This window comes from Ooceraea biroi, chromosome 5 (assembly GCF_003672135.1).
Source record: "Ooceraea biroi isolate clonal line C1 chromosome 5, Obir_v5.4, whole genome shotgun sequence".
Taxonomy (NCBI): Eukaryota; Metazoa; Arthropoda; class Insecta; order Hymenoptera; family Formicidae; genus Ooceraea; species Ooceraea biroi.
The window spans coordinates 11,752,148-11,768,339 of record NC_039510.1 but is presented as its reverse complement, the minus strand read 5'-3'; the positions used below and the strand labels follow the sequence as shown (position 1 = coordinate 11,768,339).

Sequence of the window (16,192 nt, the reverse complement as noted above, 5' to 3'; positions counted from 1 at the left end):
ACTTCGCATTTATTGTCAAATTAGTCAAATTTTGTTATTATTATTTCACTTCATTGTTGTAATATCGCTCAGATAATGTCTAATTAATCTGACTTTTATAATAAAATTACGTCTTTGTAATTATTGTATTATTTGTACAAGATTTTCAGTTCATCTTTTTCTCTCTAGGGGAAAATTATGCAGTCACAGCTCTTCTAGAAAGAAACTACACGCTGTAGTTGTCCAATCAGCGTATGTATGTACAATTATTTAAAGGCGCATGTTCATGCGAATATGCCTTGTGTCATGCACGTTTGCTTTTATTCACTCTCTTTCATCTTTTTTCTTATTCGTTCCAATCTGGAAAAATGTACTCGTCGCATTTTTAGTGCAGAGAGTGCAAAGAGATACTAATCGAAATAACAGTTTGATGTTCTCCACGTGTTTTTCTCGGAGTAAATATGACGACAGCCAGAGATTTATAAAGGATTTTATCTAGTTTATGTTACATAAAGTACTGCCAAAATGCAAGTATCCGCGCCGAACAATATAAAGATTTATAATCTTAGCGCTGGGAAGTCTCTCCCTGAGGTAAAGATGTCAACTTGTGTACACACTAAATTATTTTAGGTTATCTTAATTTTAATATAAATAAGATTGCTTAATATTGTTTCTTGTTTCCTTTTTTCCAGTGGTTATCTGAACAAAAAAGGAGACGTTTATTGAAGAAGAATGTTGGTAAGAATTATTGCACACAGTATATTCTTTATTTCATATTAACAAGACTATTTTCAATATCTCTAATATATCTTTTAAAGTTTATTTAACATTGCAATTTTTTGTCAATAGATATACGACGACGTATCGAACTTATACAGGATTTTGATATGCCTGGTGTGAGCACGTCCATCAGAGTATCCAAGGATGGACAATATATTCTTGCAACAGGGACTTACAAACCACGTGTAAAGTGCTTCGATGTAAATAACTTGTCATTAAAATTTGAGAGATGTTTTGATTCCGAAGTGGTTACTTTTGAAGTATTATCAGATGACTACAGCAAAGTAAGTTTTAATGTTAGGAGGCTTTAGAAAACAATTGAGATAAATTAATTTTACTGTGTGTTAATCATTTCAAGATAATGCTTTAATATATGCATGTAAAATAACAATCAAAATGATTATTAAACTTATTGTACTTTGTTCTAGTTAATATTTCTTCAGTGTGATCGCTATGTTGAATTTCACGCTATTCATGGAAAATATTACAGACTCAGAGTGCCACATTTTGGAAGAGATCTAAAATACCATTATCCATCATGCGATGCCTTCATTGTAGGCAATAGGTAAGTCTTAAAAGTATATTACACGACTGTTCTATCATTATCTGAAACATATTGTGTAAAAATTTGTGCATATGTGTTCAAGATAGTAACGATGATATATATTTGCAGTAATGAAATATATAGGATAAACCTTGAACGTGGTCAGTTTTTACAGTCATTCGTAACGGAAGCAAATTCGATAAATAAATGTGAGATAAATCCATTGCATCACCTACTCATGGTTGGTACACAGGATGGTAAAATTGAAGCTTGGGATCCAAGATCTAAGAATAGGGTGGGCACCCTTGACTGCGCGCTGCACTGTATCACTCAAGACAAGTAGGATGCAACATGGAATCTGTCTTTGCCACGAAATATCATTGTCAGAATTTAATACAGCGGATGTTTTTTATTAGGATGGAAGCAGTACCCGCAATTACTGCTTTGAAATGTCAAGGAGGTTTGAATGTAGGAGTCGGTACGTCGACGGGCCAAGTACTACTGTACGATATACGGTCCGGCAAGCCGTTTTTTGTGAAAGATCACATGTATGGATTGTCAATTAAGTGTATAGATTTCCACCAAAAGATGGATCTGGTTTACTCCATGGACAGTTCCATTGTAAAAATATGGGAAAGGGATAACGTGAGTGTGAAAATTTATTCATTATCGGAAAATCGGTACACTTTAAATATATTTATGAGAAATCAAAATGCAAGCTGCAAGATAAATTTTATTCTACAACTAAAATTTCATCATTTCATTTGTTTTTTTTTCAGGGAAAACTTTATACATCCATAGAAGCGCAGCATGACTTTAATGATTTATGTGTTATACCAGATACTGGCATGCTCTTGATGGCCAATGAGACCACAAAAATGCAGACGTACTACATTCCTAGTCTCGGTCCCGCCCCTTACTGGTGCAGTTTCCTCGATAATCTTACGGAGGAATTGGAAGAACTGAATTATGATATCATCTATGACGATTACAAATTTGTAACTGAGAAAGAACTGAATGAATTGGGTCTCTCGCACTTGAAAGGCACTAATCTACTCAGGGCTTACATGCACGGTTACTTTATAGACATCCGATTATATAGGAAAGCAAGAGATGTGATGAAACCGTTCGAGTTTGCAGAGTACAAAAAGAGAAGGATTCGCGAGAAGATTGACGAGGAGGCTGCTAGCAGAGTACAGGTATTTTTCACTTCAATTATTTCAATTCTATACACGAAAATATTATATCCATTTTGAGTCAAAGTATGTTCAAAGAAAGCAACATTCAGATTCTTACAATCTTTTTTCGCTAGATACAAAAGTTGCCAAGTATAAATCAAGAGCTGGCATTGAAGTTGATGGACAATGCAAATAACAAAAACAAAAAGAAGCGAGCATCGTCCAACCTGCTCAACGACGAACGGTTTAAAGCTCTCTTTAACAATCCTGATTTCCAAATTGATCAGAATTCTGAAGAATATGGTTTGTTAAATCCTGTTATTTCTCAACTTCATAAAAATAAAGCTATGAAGTTAAAACAGAAATTAGCACAAGAGGAAGAAGAAGAAGAAAAAGAAGCGCCCAACGAGGATGAACCACACGGTAAGAAAAAGTATAAAATGTTCCTTCTGTTAGAAAATATTTCTAAAAAAATATTTTATCTACAAGAAAACCTATTATTTATATTTATATCGATTATTCATATCAAATTATCTTCTTCGTAAAGCCGATAGTTCAGATGAAAGCTTCATACATGACTCGGACGATGAGAGCTCGGACGATGAGAAGCCATGGGTCAAAGAAGTGCAGAAGAATTATCGATTAATAAGGAAAAATAAAAGAGAAAGAGAGGAAGAGAGTGGGGACGAGAATAATGATTCGGTAGTAAAGAATGAACCGAAGTTAGATGAAATTCAGAATAATGTGAAATTCGAAGTAGGTGAACCAGTAAAGAAGAAGCAGAGCAAGTAAATATCAATATTATTTTAGCTCGTTATACATTATGCCTTTGCATTCTGAATCTCGCGTTTGAAACCGCCTTGTAATATTTGCCTTGTAATTTTGCAGAGCGACATTAGGTGAAAGATTGAAAATCGAAGAGGCGCACAATGTTAAAGTGTCAAGCTCAGGTGGAAATAGAGAGATGACGTTTACTGTCGGAAAGGTAACGTACACGAGCGTCTAGTTTCATCATATTAGAAGAATATTGCATTTCTCATATTCTGCCGTCTTTTTGTAGAAAAAACGCCCCGAAGTGAAACATTACAGAAGAGGATACAACGAGCTGTTACGACCTGCAACGAGTATCTTTAAAAAGAAACGTTAACGTTTATATATTTATGTTTTTTGTAAATTAAATTTTGTAAATATAAAATATAAATAAGATGTTCTTCTTTCTTTATTCATTTATTTGTCACCGGCTCTAATGCTGTACGTGCTTCTTATGCAAACGCAATAATTTGCTTAGTCGCGATGCACATAGATATCTCCGAGCAAAGGTGAAGTGTCATCAGAAAACAGTGATATTTAAATACATGTTAGGGTGAGCCACATGTCAAACTATTGATACAAATATTTTCTTTCCAAGTTCAAAAGCGTTGCGCTCCAGGGAGCCCGAAATGGCGTTGGTGAGTAGTTAACCATTGTTTCAACGGGTGAAATATATTCGTCAGTAATTCAGCTGTAACAAATTGCGTAATCCTATTTTTACAATTATCACTTTGTGAGATGCGAGATATCGTGATGATAACATCGAAATGTAGCTCCTTCTCGGTATATCGACTTAATAGCCTCAAAGTCTAAAATGAAGTTATAACAGTAGTTTGTTTTGGTTTTTATGGTAAACAAACATTGAACAATCGAATCTTACAAGCATTATTTTGAATTTGTCTCGTATAATCTTAATGTAACATTTCATGAAGGAAATTAATCTCTAATTGTGATCCATAACTTGCATTTTCACACAAATTGATCATTGTCCAAATGATTCTCTTATGAGATTTATGATACACTTATCAAAACTATTTCTGTAGACTATATTAAGATAATAAGATAAGATATATTTTGCAAAATAAATTAAGATTAATATGTAAAACAAGCTACACATAAATAACCATTTGTATAATTTAAAAATTTATATATACATTCTTTTTGCATGTGTCTTTTTTATATATATATATATATATATATATATATAATTTATAGTATAATAGAATGTTCTTTCTAATTGAAATGCAATATTATTTGCAGGTAGAATCTAATAATAAACTCAAGAATAGTAGTAAAGATACAACGCAACAGAATTGCGAAGAACATACAGAAATTTCTGTACCATCCATTTTAACAAGTATAACTTCAACTTTTCAGAGCACTGATGTAAGCTGATATTCTTGTTAACACGTCGATCCCCAGCTTTGCATAGTTCTAATATTATTTAATATAGATTTATTTGTTATGCAGCATATGGGTGAAATCACTGAAGATTATGAAAACTTTATCAGCACATCTGCAGTACTTCATTATTGCAAACATAAAATACTAAGGCCATATTTGAGATTGTTAGGCGTAATGGGATTGAGACCAACCAGTAGCGATGAATCTAACCATTTTTTATGGTGTTCTATTTTAACGAATCTTCATACTTTACAAGTCATTATATTTATATGTATTGGATATGTTTTACAGTATATGGCTTGTTTTAGGTAAGTTTATTTGTAATATTCTATTTTTGCATACCTACATATTGTAATATGCACATGTACACATTATAAGAATAATAAAAACTAGATGAAATAATAGAGCAGATACAAGAAAAAAATGTAAGTTAGAAATCTATCAGTAAAATACATTTCATTATTTTAGAAATGATTTATATTATTAGCTTGTTTTAAAGTTATTTATAATTTTTAATTTGTATAGGCGCTATAATAAAATGGATATATTTATTATTTTCAGAAGAGATCGGGGATTTTGTTACAAAGTATTAGTGTTAGAGCAAAATGTAGCAAATGTTAACGAACAATGGACGCAAGAACCGTCTTGCTATGGAAATGTGATTTTCAGCTACTTAATTCCAAGTATATTGCATCTGATCGCGTATTTATACACGATATACTTGTTTCGCGTTAAGGAAAACGAGCAGTTGCAGAATCTAATGGAGAGAGCGTTCCTGCTTTCCTCGAATCCGATAAACCGAGGCAATCAGAAGCGCCTTGTACATATATTATGGTTGTTTATAGCATTGAGCATAGTATGGATGGTGATGGCATTAATTACTGTGAATATTCAGATGGCCAAGGGAAATATCGTATTTCAATGGGTAGAGAATAGGTATTATCTGTCACTAACGAGACGAACAATTTATACATATATACAACAAAAAAAGAATATAAATCAAGAATAATTTTTATATCTACTCCTCTGCCTAGCCCGTATCAGGTGAAGATAACGCTAAAAGTATTCTTAATCATCTGCACTTTGTGGCATGATATGGTCCAGGGAACTATTATCACAAGCTACTGTTTGCAAGGACAGCTGTTAATGTCACATCTACATTTTCTACGTGGAAAGTTGCTGCAACATATTCTGCCACCCATTGATTGGATGAGAGTTCGTGGCTTAAACAGTTTTTTATCGCCTGTCTTTTATCGAAGCCGGCAATTTTAGCTATTTCCGTGATTTGCAGGACATCGACGAATTTAAGAAACTGCTGAAATATTTTAATGACGAATTAGGCCCGGCTGTGTGCATTTATACGATAGTTAATTTATCGTGGGCAGCTGCGGGCATCGCATGGCTGTTTCAGTACTACATTAACAATGAGGATAATTATCCAGTTACGTACGTCAACGTGATGAATGTTGTATTATGGATCTTAATATCGATTGCTCCATTTATTCAGGTATAATGTCGTATTAAAAATATTAAATGATTTCTTTTCGACTCAGATTCACGAACATGTGTCTTTCCTTCAGGCTGCGCGTTTAACAAATGCTTGCTCTATGATTCGGGCCGTAGGACACGAGATACGTATCCGACCGTTCGTGTATCAGACTACTCCAGGAGAAGATCTCGATAGCATACTTCTGTACACGTCTTCTTTAAAAATGAGCGCTAGATTATTCAGGATACCAATTAAGGGTAGATACTTATTTCTTCTGCTAACTGTTGGCAGTATTGCTATCATTACTTTAGGACAGTGTCATTTTTTCTCTTAAAATGTGTAGTTCGGTTAATTGAGGCTGTGCTCTCTGCGATGCATTAAATATATATATTTTTTAAGCGTACAATCATCTAGTACCATTATTTAAATATAAAATGTATTATTTATATATGCCCCTTGTTAAGTTATATATATTTAGAAAATTGTTTTTACATTTCTTGTATATATAAAGAATTAATGTATAGAATATGTACAGATAATCATAACGTATTAGAAAATGCATGTTACGAAAGTTTTATTATGGAAAACTTGTGGTCGTTATGTACTTTTCTATCCAGAAAATTGTAGCAAACATTTTGCACAATTGCATTTTATTTCCTACAAATGCATTCATTTTGTTATCAAGAATAGTTACCAAGAATAAATGAAATACTAAAAAAAAGGTATTTTATTCTTCTTCTGATTATCATCAAATACATATTATATTCACCAAATGGCAGTAATATTATTACAGCAATCTGGAACGAATTCTAACTCACATCTTTAACTTACAACATGTAAATCTACAAATATTCAATGAATCCTCCCTTTCCAAAAATTTTATATTCATGCTTTTATATTATTAGAACCTATATAAGAGAAATGCAAAAGTCACATCATTAATAAATACTCTCTAATTGAATTCTTTATATGAAATACATGTGCAGGTAAAATATATATATGTTCCCAAATTGGCAAGTTTAGCTTAAAACTGGCTCAACGAACCCATGATCACTTTGCATATTGTCGATTATTATGTTTTTGCATTTTATCAAATTGATTTACAAGATGGCTTGAGTGACGCACAAGTTTAAAGATCAGTTCAATAAATTCATTAAACGAAAGCGATCAACACTTTATCAAACTAATATATTTTACATAATTGTTTCATGTGTGTATGTGTATATATATACGATCACCATACATCAGTTTCAAAATTTTCGCAATAATTGTTGGAGGTGTCTCTAAAATATCAGATCTTAGTACCGAAAATTCAAGATGCACGAGATGAGTGGGAAAGTAATTCGTTTAGGTGCGTATGTTGTTAAAACTACTGAATGAAAAACAGTGATATGAAGTGGGAGCTTCTGCAAACTGTGAAATAAGTCTTTCTCTCATTGACAAATCTTGCATTATTAAATCTCTTATTAATAAAGCATAGATCGTGATATCGATAAATCCGAAAGATCAAGAAATATTTATTTAATAAATATTGTAATGTTTTAATAAGAGTTCGTTATTCTAATATACATTCATAATTTTACAGGAATTATTTAATTTTGACTAAATAGCGCATGATATTGACACTTTATGGTACTGCTTTCAGAATACTAAACGTTGTAGTAGCACCTGCATAATGTATGTTCCACCAATGATTTTCTACTTAGTGATATTCGCGTACTTCTTAATTGGTTTCTTTTTTTTGACAATATTGTACACGCCTAAATTTTGTAGAAAACTTTGTTGTCCACATAAGATTTGATGATACAGATAAGCTACTTACACGAGAAGCTAACAATGCCTCAACAGAATTAGTTCCAGAAAATCATAAAGAATGCAAAGTTGAGCGTATTACCAAATAAAGTCAGTGGAATGTGCAAGTTATACATGGCTGCTTATAGGTTTATATTTAAATAATCCATTTAATTTATTATTAAGAAGTACGTAGTAAAAACGTTTAATTCGCAATAACATAAAATGTGCAGTCTACAATCATTGGAAGTCAATGGCAATCATTACCTTAAGATATTACTTGATTTGACAATTGTCATATCAGCTCACTTATTGAATTTGATATCTCAAATTATTTTTATAAATTGCACAAGTAAATCTTATATCAAAATAGTTTTATTTTTAATCACAAGAGTTCCGACAAACCCTGGATTAATTGTAAGTGATGAGAAGTAACCGGAGCAGTCAAACGAGGATTTTCTCGACCGAGCGTATAGAAGATACTGTAAATCATATTACGATAAGCTACTTACACAATACATTACCGTTTAATAAAAAAAAAAGAGAATACGAATGAGATGGTAATTGAACGTCGTATGGTTATGATTTATAAACAAATTCCGTTATTAACAAAATATCATGATAAAAAAAGAATTGTTCTTAGTTCAATAGACTATTTTCATAAGATGTTTCAGCTGCCTCTTGCTTCTATCGATGATGCTTCCTCCCCCCGTTGAATTTTCAACCATTCGACAAATTCATCGAGCATTACTGGCCCTAAAAGATCACCATGTGTCATATATGTAAAACAAGATCTATATTAGATGCTCTTGTTATATCTTTATCGTAGTCAGCATCAGCATTCTTCTTGTACATACTTACACGCTCCATCTAAATCATAATTGGATAAATCATGATTAATTGTACGTGAAAATTCTAATATGTTGCACCATTGATCTTTATTGATCACTTTGTACTTCGATTGATCTAGGAACTGAGCAAACTGTGTGAATAATGGCCAATGTTTTCCCAAGAGCAGCTGTAACATTACTCTCGCCGTTTCCATGTCCATACTCCGTTGATCCTTATCCTGCACAAAATTCAAGTGAAATAATCAGAAGCAATTTTACAAAAAGATCACGTTACGTTCACGTGTGCACACTTGAATCTGATATATACGTAACATCATGCACGTACTCTGGCAAAGTCGTAAGCATATCTGTAGATCCCCTTAAACGTGTATGGGTCGTTTAATTGATTCCTTAGGTACTCGAGCTTTTGTTGTACTTTACTAATAGAATCGCACTGAAGTTCCGAGAAACCTTTCAACCACTCGGTCATCGTAAAAAACCCCATTTGGCGCGCGTTCATTCTGTACGCAAGCACGAGCATCACTACATTTTCAGGTTCTACACCGATATCCTCGCAGAACTTTTCCATTCCTTCTGGGCCGAGAGTGTCTACATCGTCCGGTGAGGTATATTCTCTAAACCAAGCGATACAACGCTTTTGAGAAAACGTCGATGTATTGGATACATCTTCGTTTTTTGAATAACGTCTGGTGCTGCAAACAATATTATTATTCATGTAACGTTATCTGTTTTACGATTAAATTTATGAGGAAAGTTTTGTATGAACAAAATACTTTTGAGCACTACTATATATAATATAAAATATTGTAAAATATCTTAATAAATATATTAAGTATTTGTTAATATATATTAACAAATACTTGGATATACTATAAGAAATATAATTTTCTATATCTACCTAGAGGTATGTCTTAACCGTTTTGAAGGATGCCTAGGTAAATTCTCATCATGTGCACTAGGCATTGACATATCGAAGGGAGCATGATTATGATTTGTACTGGTGGACCCTCTGCGTTTGCTGCGTGGCATCCCTATATGTTCACTGGAACACAAAGTTTTTAATTTACTTGAGTCTAATGTTTTATTTATCAAATTAAGCATAGAGATATATTAATTTACTTAATTTTCACCAGTGAATATATTTTAGTACCACTTTTCATAGGTTATTTTCATAGCACACAGTTGTCTTAGTCCAATATATCTTAGCACTATGTTACGTCTTTAAATATTAATATTAAACGCAACTGATTAACTGAATCTCAAAAATAGGGACATGTGTATCATTATAATATCATAATGATTAATCTAAAAAAGTTATATGAGTCGAATCTATTTATACATTTATGTCAACATGAAGAGAACAGCATCGTTTATATTCTATTTAAATTTATCGACACTTATTGCAGAAACAATTATTGCTTCTGACAGGTTCTACCTGGAATACATCTATTTAGAATAAAAACAGCAAGAAGAGACAAATAGTGAGATTGGTCGTACAATGCTTTGTAAATTAAGTACAGACACTGGATGGAGTGGTAAACAAACTTGCATAAAGCAGGAAAAGTTAGGTACTTTGGACAAAATGAACAAAATAAATAACAAAATCGTTGCATCATAAACGTACACGTAAAAAATAATTAAAAACATGTATTATTTATAAATGATTAATCTCGCAAGCTGTATGCGTATATTATTAATAAATCTGTGCAAGAGATAAACTAAATATTCTATTTTAGGGAATGATATCGCGGAAACGTAGAAATATAGAATAATGGAAATTAGGAGACATAAAACTCTGGCATAGCATTCACATCCGTCGAGTACGGGAATACGGGACCATGGATGGTGCAAATATCCCGTAAGCGGGGTGATCAGCTTCTTACCACGCAGCGAAGACGCACGTTATCGTATAAATGGGTTAAGCGGTATTGAAGCAGTCGCGAGAGTAACGTAACTGGACTTTTTTTTTCGTCGAACGTTAAACTGACATCTCCCCGTGCCAGAGGACAGAGAAAAAGAGAGCGAGCGAGACAACGAGACAGACAGAAAGAGACAGCGGCCGAGCGAGCTATCGCAGTTGTGTGAGGTTAGGGCCGCCTATTAAATTCGTGTATCACGCAATTGTCGTGCCCGATCGCGCCGCTGAATCGAAACGACTGACTCGCACACGTGATCTCTCGGCTACCTGGGGGACGAGCGCCGATCTATCATAACAGCGCTACGACATTCGGGTGCGGTTTATATTCATCCACGATCACCGGACGGGCACGCCACTCGCTCGCGTGGGATCGCGACAGTCAATACGAGCGAGAGTGCGTGTGCGAGAATGCGGAGCACGGGAGACGCTGGTCGAACGGGCACGGGGACGAGCTCGAAAATTCGCGAACGAATCGCGAACGTAGCGCGAACGTGAGTCATGTCATAATATTAGACGACGCGGTTTATCGCGGTTTTAGCGTCCTCACGATGGCGATCGCCCGCGGATAATAACCGCAAGACCACGCGAGTGACCTTCCTTACCTTCCTTCTTCTTGAATCGGTAGAGCGCTTGTATATATCCTCGCGAGAGTATTGTTTGTTGTATTGCCCCTCGTTAGCGAGAAGTCGACATGAAAATCAAATTTGCGTGCGTGGGCCGCTGCAGCGCGTGAAAATGATATCGATCATAATTCCGAGAACAACTGGGGGCGTGCGGCCGACCGATGAAATTTTAATTTCGTCCGAATATCGTTTGAAATACCGCACGATCTAAAGAAAACTTTTCGGAGCTGTCGGTTTTATTTCATTTTTTCTCGTTTCGTGCTTTCAGTTTGCAGACAGCATGTGTGCTCTACCCCCACTTTTTAGCAGGGCTGCCAAACAGGCGGAGCGATTTTCACTAGCAGATTCGATTATTCGAGAGAGGTATTTTGCGGCTCCGTTCGCGCGATTGCCCGACTGCGCGTGCCAAATTTGAATTACATCCATTACCTCAGATTTTCTTTCTTTTTCACGAGATCATCCTCTGTTCTCATCGATTGCGGAATAATTTGCTACAAAAAGATATATTCAACGTATATCTTTATATAAAGTCCCATAAACTGTACATATATACTGTACCTGTACAAGTCAACATGAATAAATAAATAAATACACGCGTGCATACGCGTGTAACATCATTCAGGTTTACAATTACAAAAAAAGATAACGAGAGAGAGAGAGAGAGAGATGTGATAAAATAGACAAGACTGCTATACATTATAATACAATAGCAACCATATGTATGTCTTTATTTCATAGCGTCACCAATGCTGTGGGGTCGTCTTCATCGATTTGGTAATCCAGGAAATCCACTTGAACCTGTTGATGCTTCTGCTTGTGCGCTTTCAGGGAACTGAGCTGCATAAAAGTTTTCTGACAAACGTCACAGACAAATGGACTCTCGCCTGAATGCGTACGCTCGTGACGGATGATGTGGCTCTGATGATGAAACCGTTTGCCGCACACGCGACAAACGTAGGGACGCTCGTCCGTGTGCGTTCTACTATGAGTCTTCAAGTCGGATTTCTTGAAGAAAGATTTGCCGCAGAGAAGACAAACATGGTTGCGCTCCTTCAGATGGTCCCTTTTTATGTGCTCCTGCACAAATATTGCGTTTATAATATAAATACACGTGTCTATGTAAAATGAATAATTTATATGACCTTACACTTACATTAACTTGTGATAAGGTACTGTAGACCTTTGGGCAGATCTCACAAACAAATTTCTGCGGCCCGTCTGAGCTATGATTGTTAGCGATGTGCTTGTTGAACGTAGTTTTCCAAGCAAAAGATATCCCGCACTCCTTGCAATGAAATTTCTGCTGATCGGTAAAGTGAACGCCAATATGCTGTTTATAGTTATAAGCTGACGAGAACGCTTTCTTGCACACAGAGCATTGAAACTTTTTCGAAGTAGCCTTCGGTTTTTTTGCTTCCTCCGATGTTTTGGCAGAGTTCTCGTTACTTGTACCCTCACCAATTGCTATATTTTCAAACGTGTTATTACTACTTTCTATGCACTCATTGTTATTCTCCATGCTGCGATTGCTATTTATATTCTCTTCTAATGACATATTATTTTCGACATACGTGAAAAAGTCTGATTTACTTTTGGAATAGTCTACCGTTTTATTATTATCTTGCAAAATGTTTGAACAGTCTTTGTCAAAATCGTTAGTTTGTACTGTAAAATCTTGATTCGATTCTTGTCCCGTAATTTGAGAATCTTGCAATAATTCCAGCAACTGCTCGCCATCATCATTTTGGATCAAACGCACCATTGACGGTTCTTTGCATCCTGAGTTCTCTATACCAATATCGGCAACTTCCACGAATTCCAAAAATTTCTCACTGCAATTTTCATAATTTAATCTTTCAAAGGCTTCGAGATTCGTTTCGACGTACTTGTCAAAATCCACGTGCGATTCGTGTTCCAGTAATTCTAAATGCTCGGTATTGTAGTTTTGCGTATTTTTTTCTTGCACGTTATTATCATAAATGTTATTTCTTGAATCTTGTTGGATACGTTCAGATTCGTCGTGACAGAGAATGGTGAAATTCTTTTCCTCCCCGTGAAAATCGAATTGCGTATAATTGAATTCATTATTTATGCCAGCGAAGCTTTCCAACACTTCCTGATGTTCCATCTGATCATTTTCCCCGTTGCTCCCTTTCGAATTTGAGTCCAGTTTTTGACAATGCCTAAAGGTGTTTATGGATTCCTCCACTTCGTTCTCCAAGTCCTCGGCGCACGAAATATTTTGCATGTCTTCTACCAAATTACTTATCATGAATTCATAAAATTGTTCACCGGTTTCTGTTTGTACTAATCGTAACATGGGCTTTTCATTATTTGACATCACGTCATTTGTATTATTAAAACTATCTAGATTATCTTCATCGTGCAGCAGATTATCCTGATTTTGCATAGTAACGGGAGTACATATCGCATCTTTGTTAGCAATATTTGTAGAATGCTGAGATTTTATAGTGTGATTAAGGTTCACGCCGTCTGAATCTGTGTTATTACAATATCGAGATTCATCAAATTTCAACATTCCTGAATTGATAAGTTCTATGTACAATTGAGTAACGTCATCATTCAGTGGCTTATTGCATTTTTTATTTTCGCTAATCGCGTCTTTGCATAGCTGTCTGTACAAGAGCTTTTGATCTACTGAAACATCATCGGAATTACAAGTTTGCAAGTTTGCGTCCATATTTAACGTTCTGATACCGTTTGTGGAAACCTCTTTACAAGCCTCTTGGATCATATGTGTGTGCAGATCGCTCGTCCTCCAAGAGTTTTCATAGTTTTCAGCTTCTAATGCATTAACATTAGGCCCTCTATCTCGAGGTAAAAAGATAAAATTGTTTTTATCGAATTGATGTAAATAAATTACATTGTCTTTGGCCTGTATCTGTTCGTGATTGTTGACTGTATCTTGAGGTGGATTTAAAACAACGGTCTTGTTCATGGCCAAATCAATAGATCCGAGTCTTTCTTCAATTTCAGCAAAATAATCTTGTGAAAATTGATTTGTATTCTCACAGTCCAAATTACTTTCTTCAAACTTGGAATAAATTTTGAATTGAATTAATATTTGTATATTATGATTAAATTTAAATTATCAGGTACTTACCTCTTTAGACGCTATGTAATCGTCAGTTTGTGATAGGGATGAGCACATTTTATTATCCATATTAATATTATGCTGATCCGGAACTGCCTCATTTTTCTGCACATCTGGATCTGTAGTGATACTCTGATATCTCTGTTCCATACAGAATTCATTCTCTGTAGCATTATCTGTGCCATTATCTATTATCTGAAAAATACAAGCAACGAAATGTGACCAGAAGTATCTTATAAAAGTGTCATATATATAATATAATAATCACCTTTTTACAGCTATTGTACTCTGGTAGCATAATACTCTCGGAATAATGGTTTTCATATTGTCGCAAGAGAGCTTTTGAACAGATACAATCGGAACTTTCCCCGGAAGATTTGCAATGGCATTGTTTGTTAGCACTTGTTTGTTGCTTCGTCGCAACACTTTTAACAGACTAAAAATTTGTACTGTGATACTAATAATAATAATATGAATAAGCTGATAATAATAAAGGATTGTCACCTTATTCTCCTTCAATAGGTGATCACTAGTTTGTGATTTATTACTGATAAGACTATGATCGTAATATTGATGCACAGTTTCCTTTGGTATTCCATGTATCATTTGTTTATGTCTCACTAACGAGGAAATTTGTGTGAAGCGCTTATCGCAAATTGAACATGAATATGGTTTCAGTCCTATAAACGATACAAGTGAAAATACATTAGTTATCATATTTAACACTTATGTTCTATTTACATTTGTATGTGTGAATAATTTAATCTTAATATTTACATTGATGACATACATTGCGAAAAATAATATCTATGCTCGTTACATTTATTTTATATCTTTAAAGTATATATATATATATATATTTGATTTAATTACCTGTATGCATCCTACAATGCCTTATAAGATTTGATACATGACTGAACTGCCTTCCACAGAATTCGCAAATATAAAAGTTTGTTCCCATATGAATGTTCAAGTGGGTGCGTAAGTCTGTCTTGCGAAAGAAACCCTTTTTGCATATTTGGCATACTTGAGATCTCTCTCGAAGGTGTATACTGCGATGATGATAATCCAGTTGCGAAGCACGGTCGAAACATGATCCGCATTGAGGACACTCAAATCTTTTCAGCATATTGCAATGATGGTTTTGTTTACAGATTTCAGTCACTTGTAAATACAGTGAATACAATTACACTTTTGTTTCAGTGACAAATATACTTTTCACAAGAAAAATACTGCAATATAGCATTGCACATATTGTCTTCCTGTATATTCAATTTAATTATATCTGTTTTGTGAACAAAACGTTGACTTACTTCATGCACGCGCAAATCTTGTCTTTAATTAATTTTCATGTCAATGTTCAAAAACAAGCAAAACTAATTTTTCTCATATTTAAATTATCTACATTAATACAATTATCACAGTTTATATATCATTGGAATTACTGAAAACTTTGAATAGCTATCATGTTTTGTATAAATGTTATTTTTAACCTCTAAACGAAGGAAATTTTCAGATACCTGTTACCTGTACGATGTGATAACCAATCATCTTACAGCATGTGTAGAACTGCGACTAAAGCGAAAGATTCATTGGCCATTACGAGTCACGCAGAAATCTCTAGCGTTGCTGCGTTCCGAGTCGATACTTCAAGCCACGTGACGTTGTACCAATTGGATCATAGATATCACATCTACGTATTCGTGAGCC

At 34.5% G+C, this 16,192-nt stretch overlaps 3 protein-coding genes across 6 annotated transcripts; 1 reads left to right on the top strand and 2 right to left on the bottom strand.

The window, feature by feature from the left end:
• The first annotated feature begins 274 nt into the window (after positions 1–274).
• Positions 275–8,506, top strand: LOC105281077 (nucleolar protein 10). Its single transcript, XM_026970024.1, has 16 exons — positions 275–570; positions 672–717; positions 829–1,043; positions 1,188–1,324; positions 1,433–1,642; positions 1,720–1,948; positions 2,083–2,502; positions 2,616–2,904; positions 3,029–3,269; positions 3,370–3,466; positions 4,552–4,677; positions 4,762–5,003; positions 5,257–5,631; positions 5,730–5,910; positions 5,987–6,202; positions 6,276–8,506. Exons 1-16 carry the CDS (start codon positions 505–507, stop codon positions 6,516–6,518), a joined length of 3,333 nt encoding a protein of 1,110 aa, XP_026825825.1. The 5' UTR covers positions 275–504; the 3' UTR covers positions 6,519–8,506.
• Positions 7,920–11,637, bottom strand: LOC105281079 (DCN1-like protein 5). Of its 3 annotated transcripts, none has more exons than XM_026970022.1 (5): positions 11,347–11,637; positions 9,725–9,868; positions 9,152–9,518; positions 8,837–9,044; positions 7,920–8,731 (listed from the first exon to the last, which is right to left on the bottom strand). In XM_026970022.1, exons 2-5 carry the CDS (start codon positions 9,853–9,855, stop codon positions 8,646–8,648), a joined length of 792 nt encoding a protein of 263 aa, XP_026825823.1. In that variant the 5' UTR covers positions 9,856–9,868; positions 11,347–11,637; the 3' UTR covers positions 7,920–8,645. The 3 variants fall into 3 exon arrangements, with proteins under 3 accessions (XP_026825823.1, XP_026825821.1, XP_026825824.1); XM_026970020.1 differs by lacking the exon at positions 11,347–11,637 and adding an exon at positions 11,012–11,161; XM_026970023.1 differs by lacking the exon at positions 11,347–11,637 and adding an exon at positions 10,710–11,000.
• A 234-nt stretch (positions 11,638–11,871) lies between these two features.
• LOC105281078 (zinc finger protein 28 homolog) lies at positions 11,872–16,059 on the bottom strand. Of its 2 annotated transcripts, none has more exons than XM_011342044.3 (7): positions 16,003–16,059; positions 15,356–15,646; positions 14,987–15,162; positions 14,751–14,918; positions 14,492–14,677; positions 12,521–14,422; positions 11,872–12,444 (listed from the first exon to the last, which is right to left on the bottom strand). In XM_011342044.3, the coding sequence occupies exons 1-7, from the start codon at positions 16,031–16,033 to the stop codon at positions 12,100–12,102; spliced, it is 3,099 nt and encodes a 1,032-aa protein (XP_011340346.1). In that variant the 5' UTR covers positions 16,034–16,059; the 3' UTR covers positions 11,872–12,099. The 2 variants fall into 2 exon arrangements, with proteins under 2 accessions (XP_011340346.1, XP_011340347.1); XM_011342045.2 differs by lacking the exon at positions 16,003–16,059 and adding an exon at positions 15,796–15,996.
• Between the last annotated feature and the right edge of the window lie 133 nt (positions 16,060–16,192).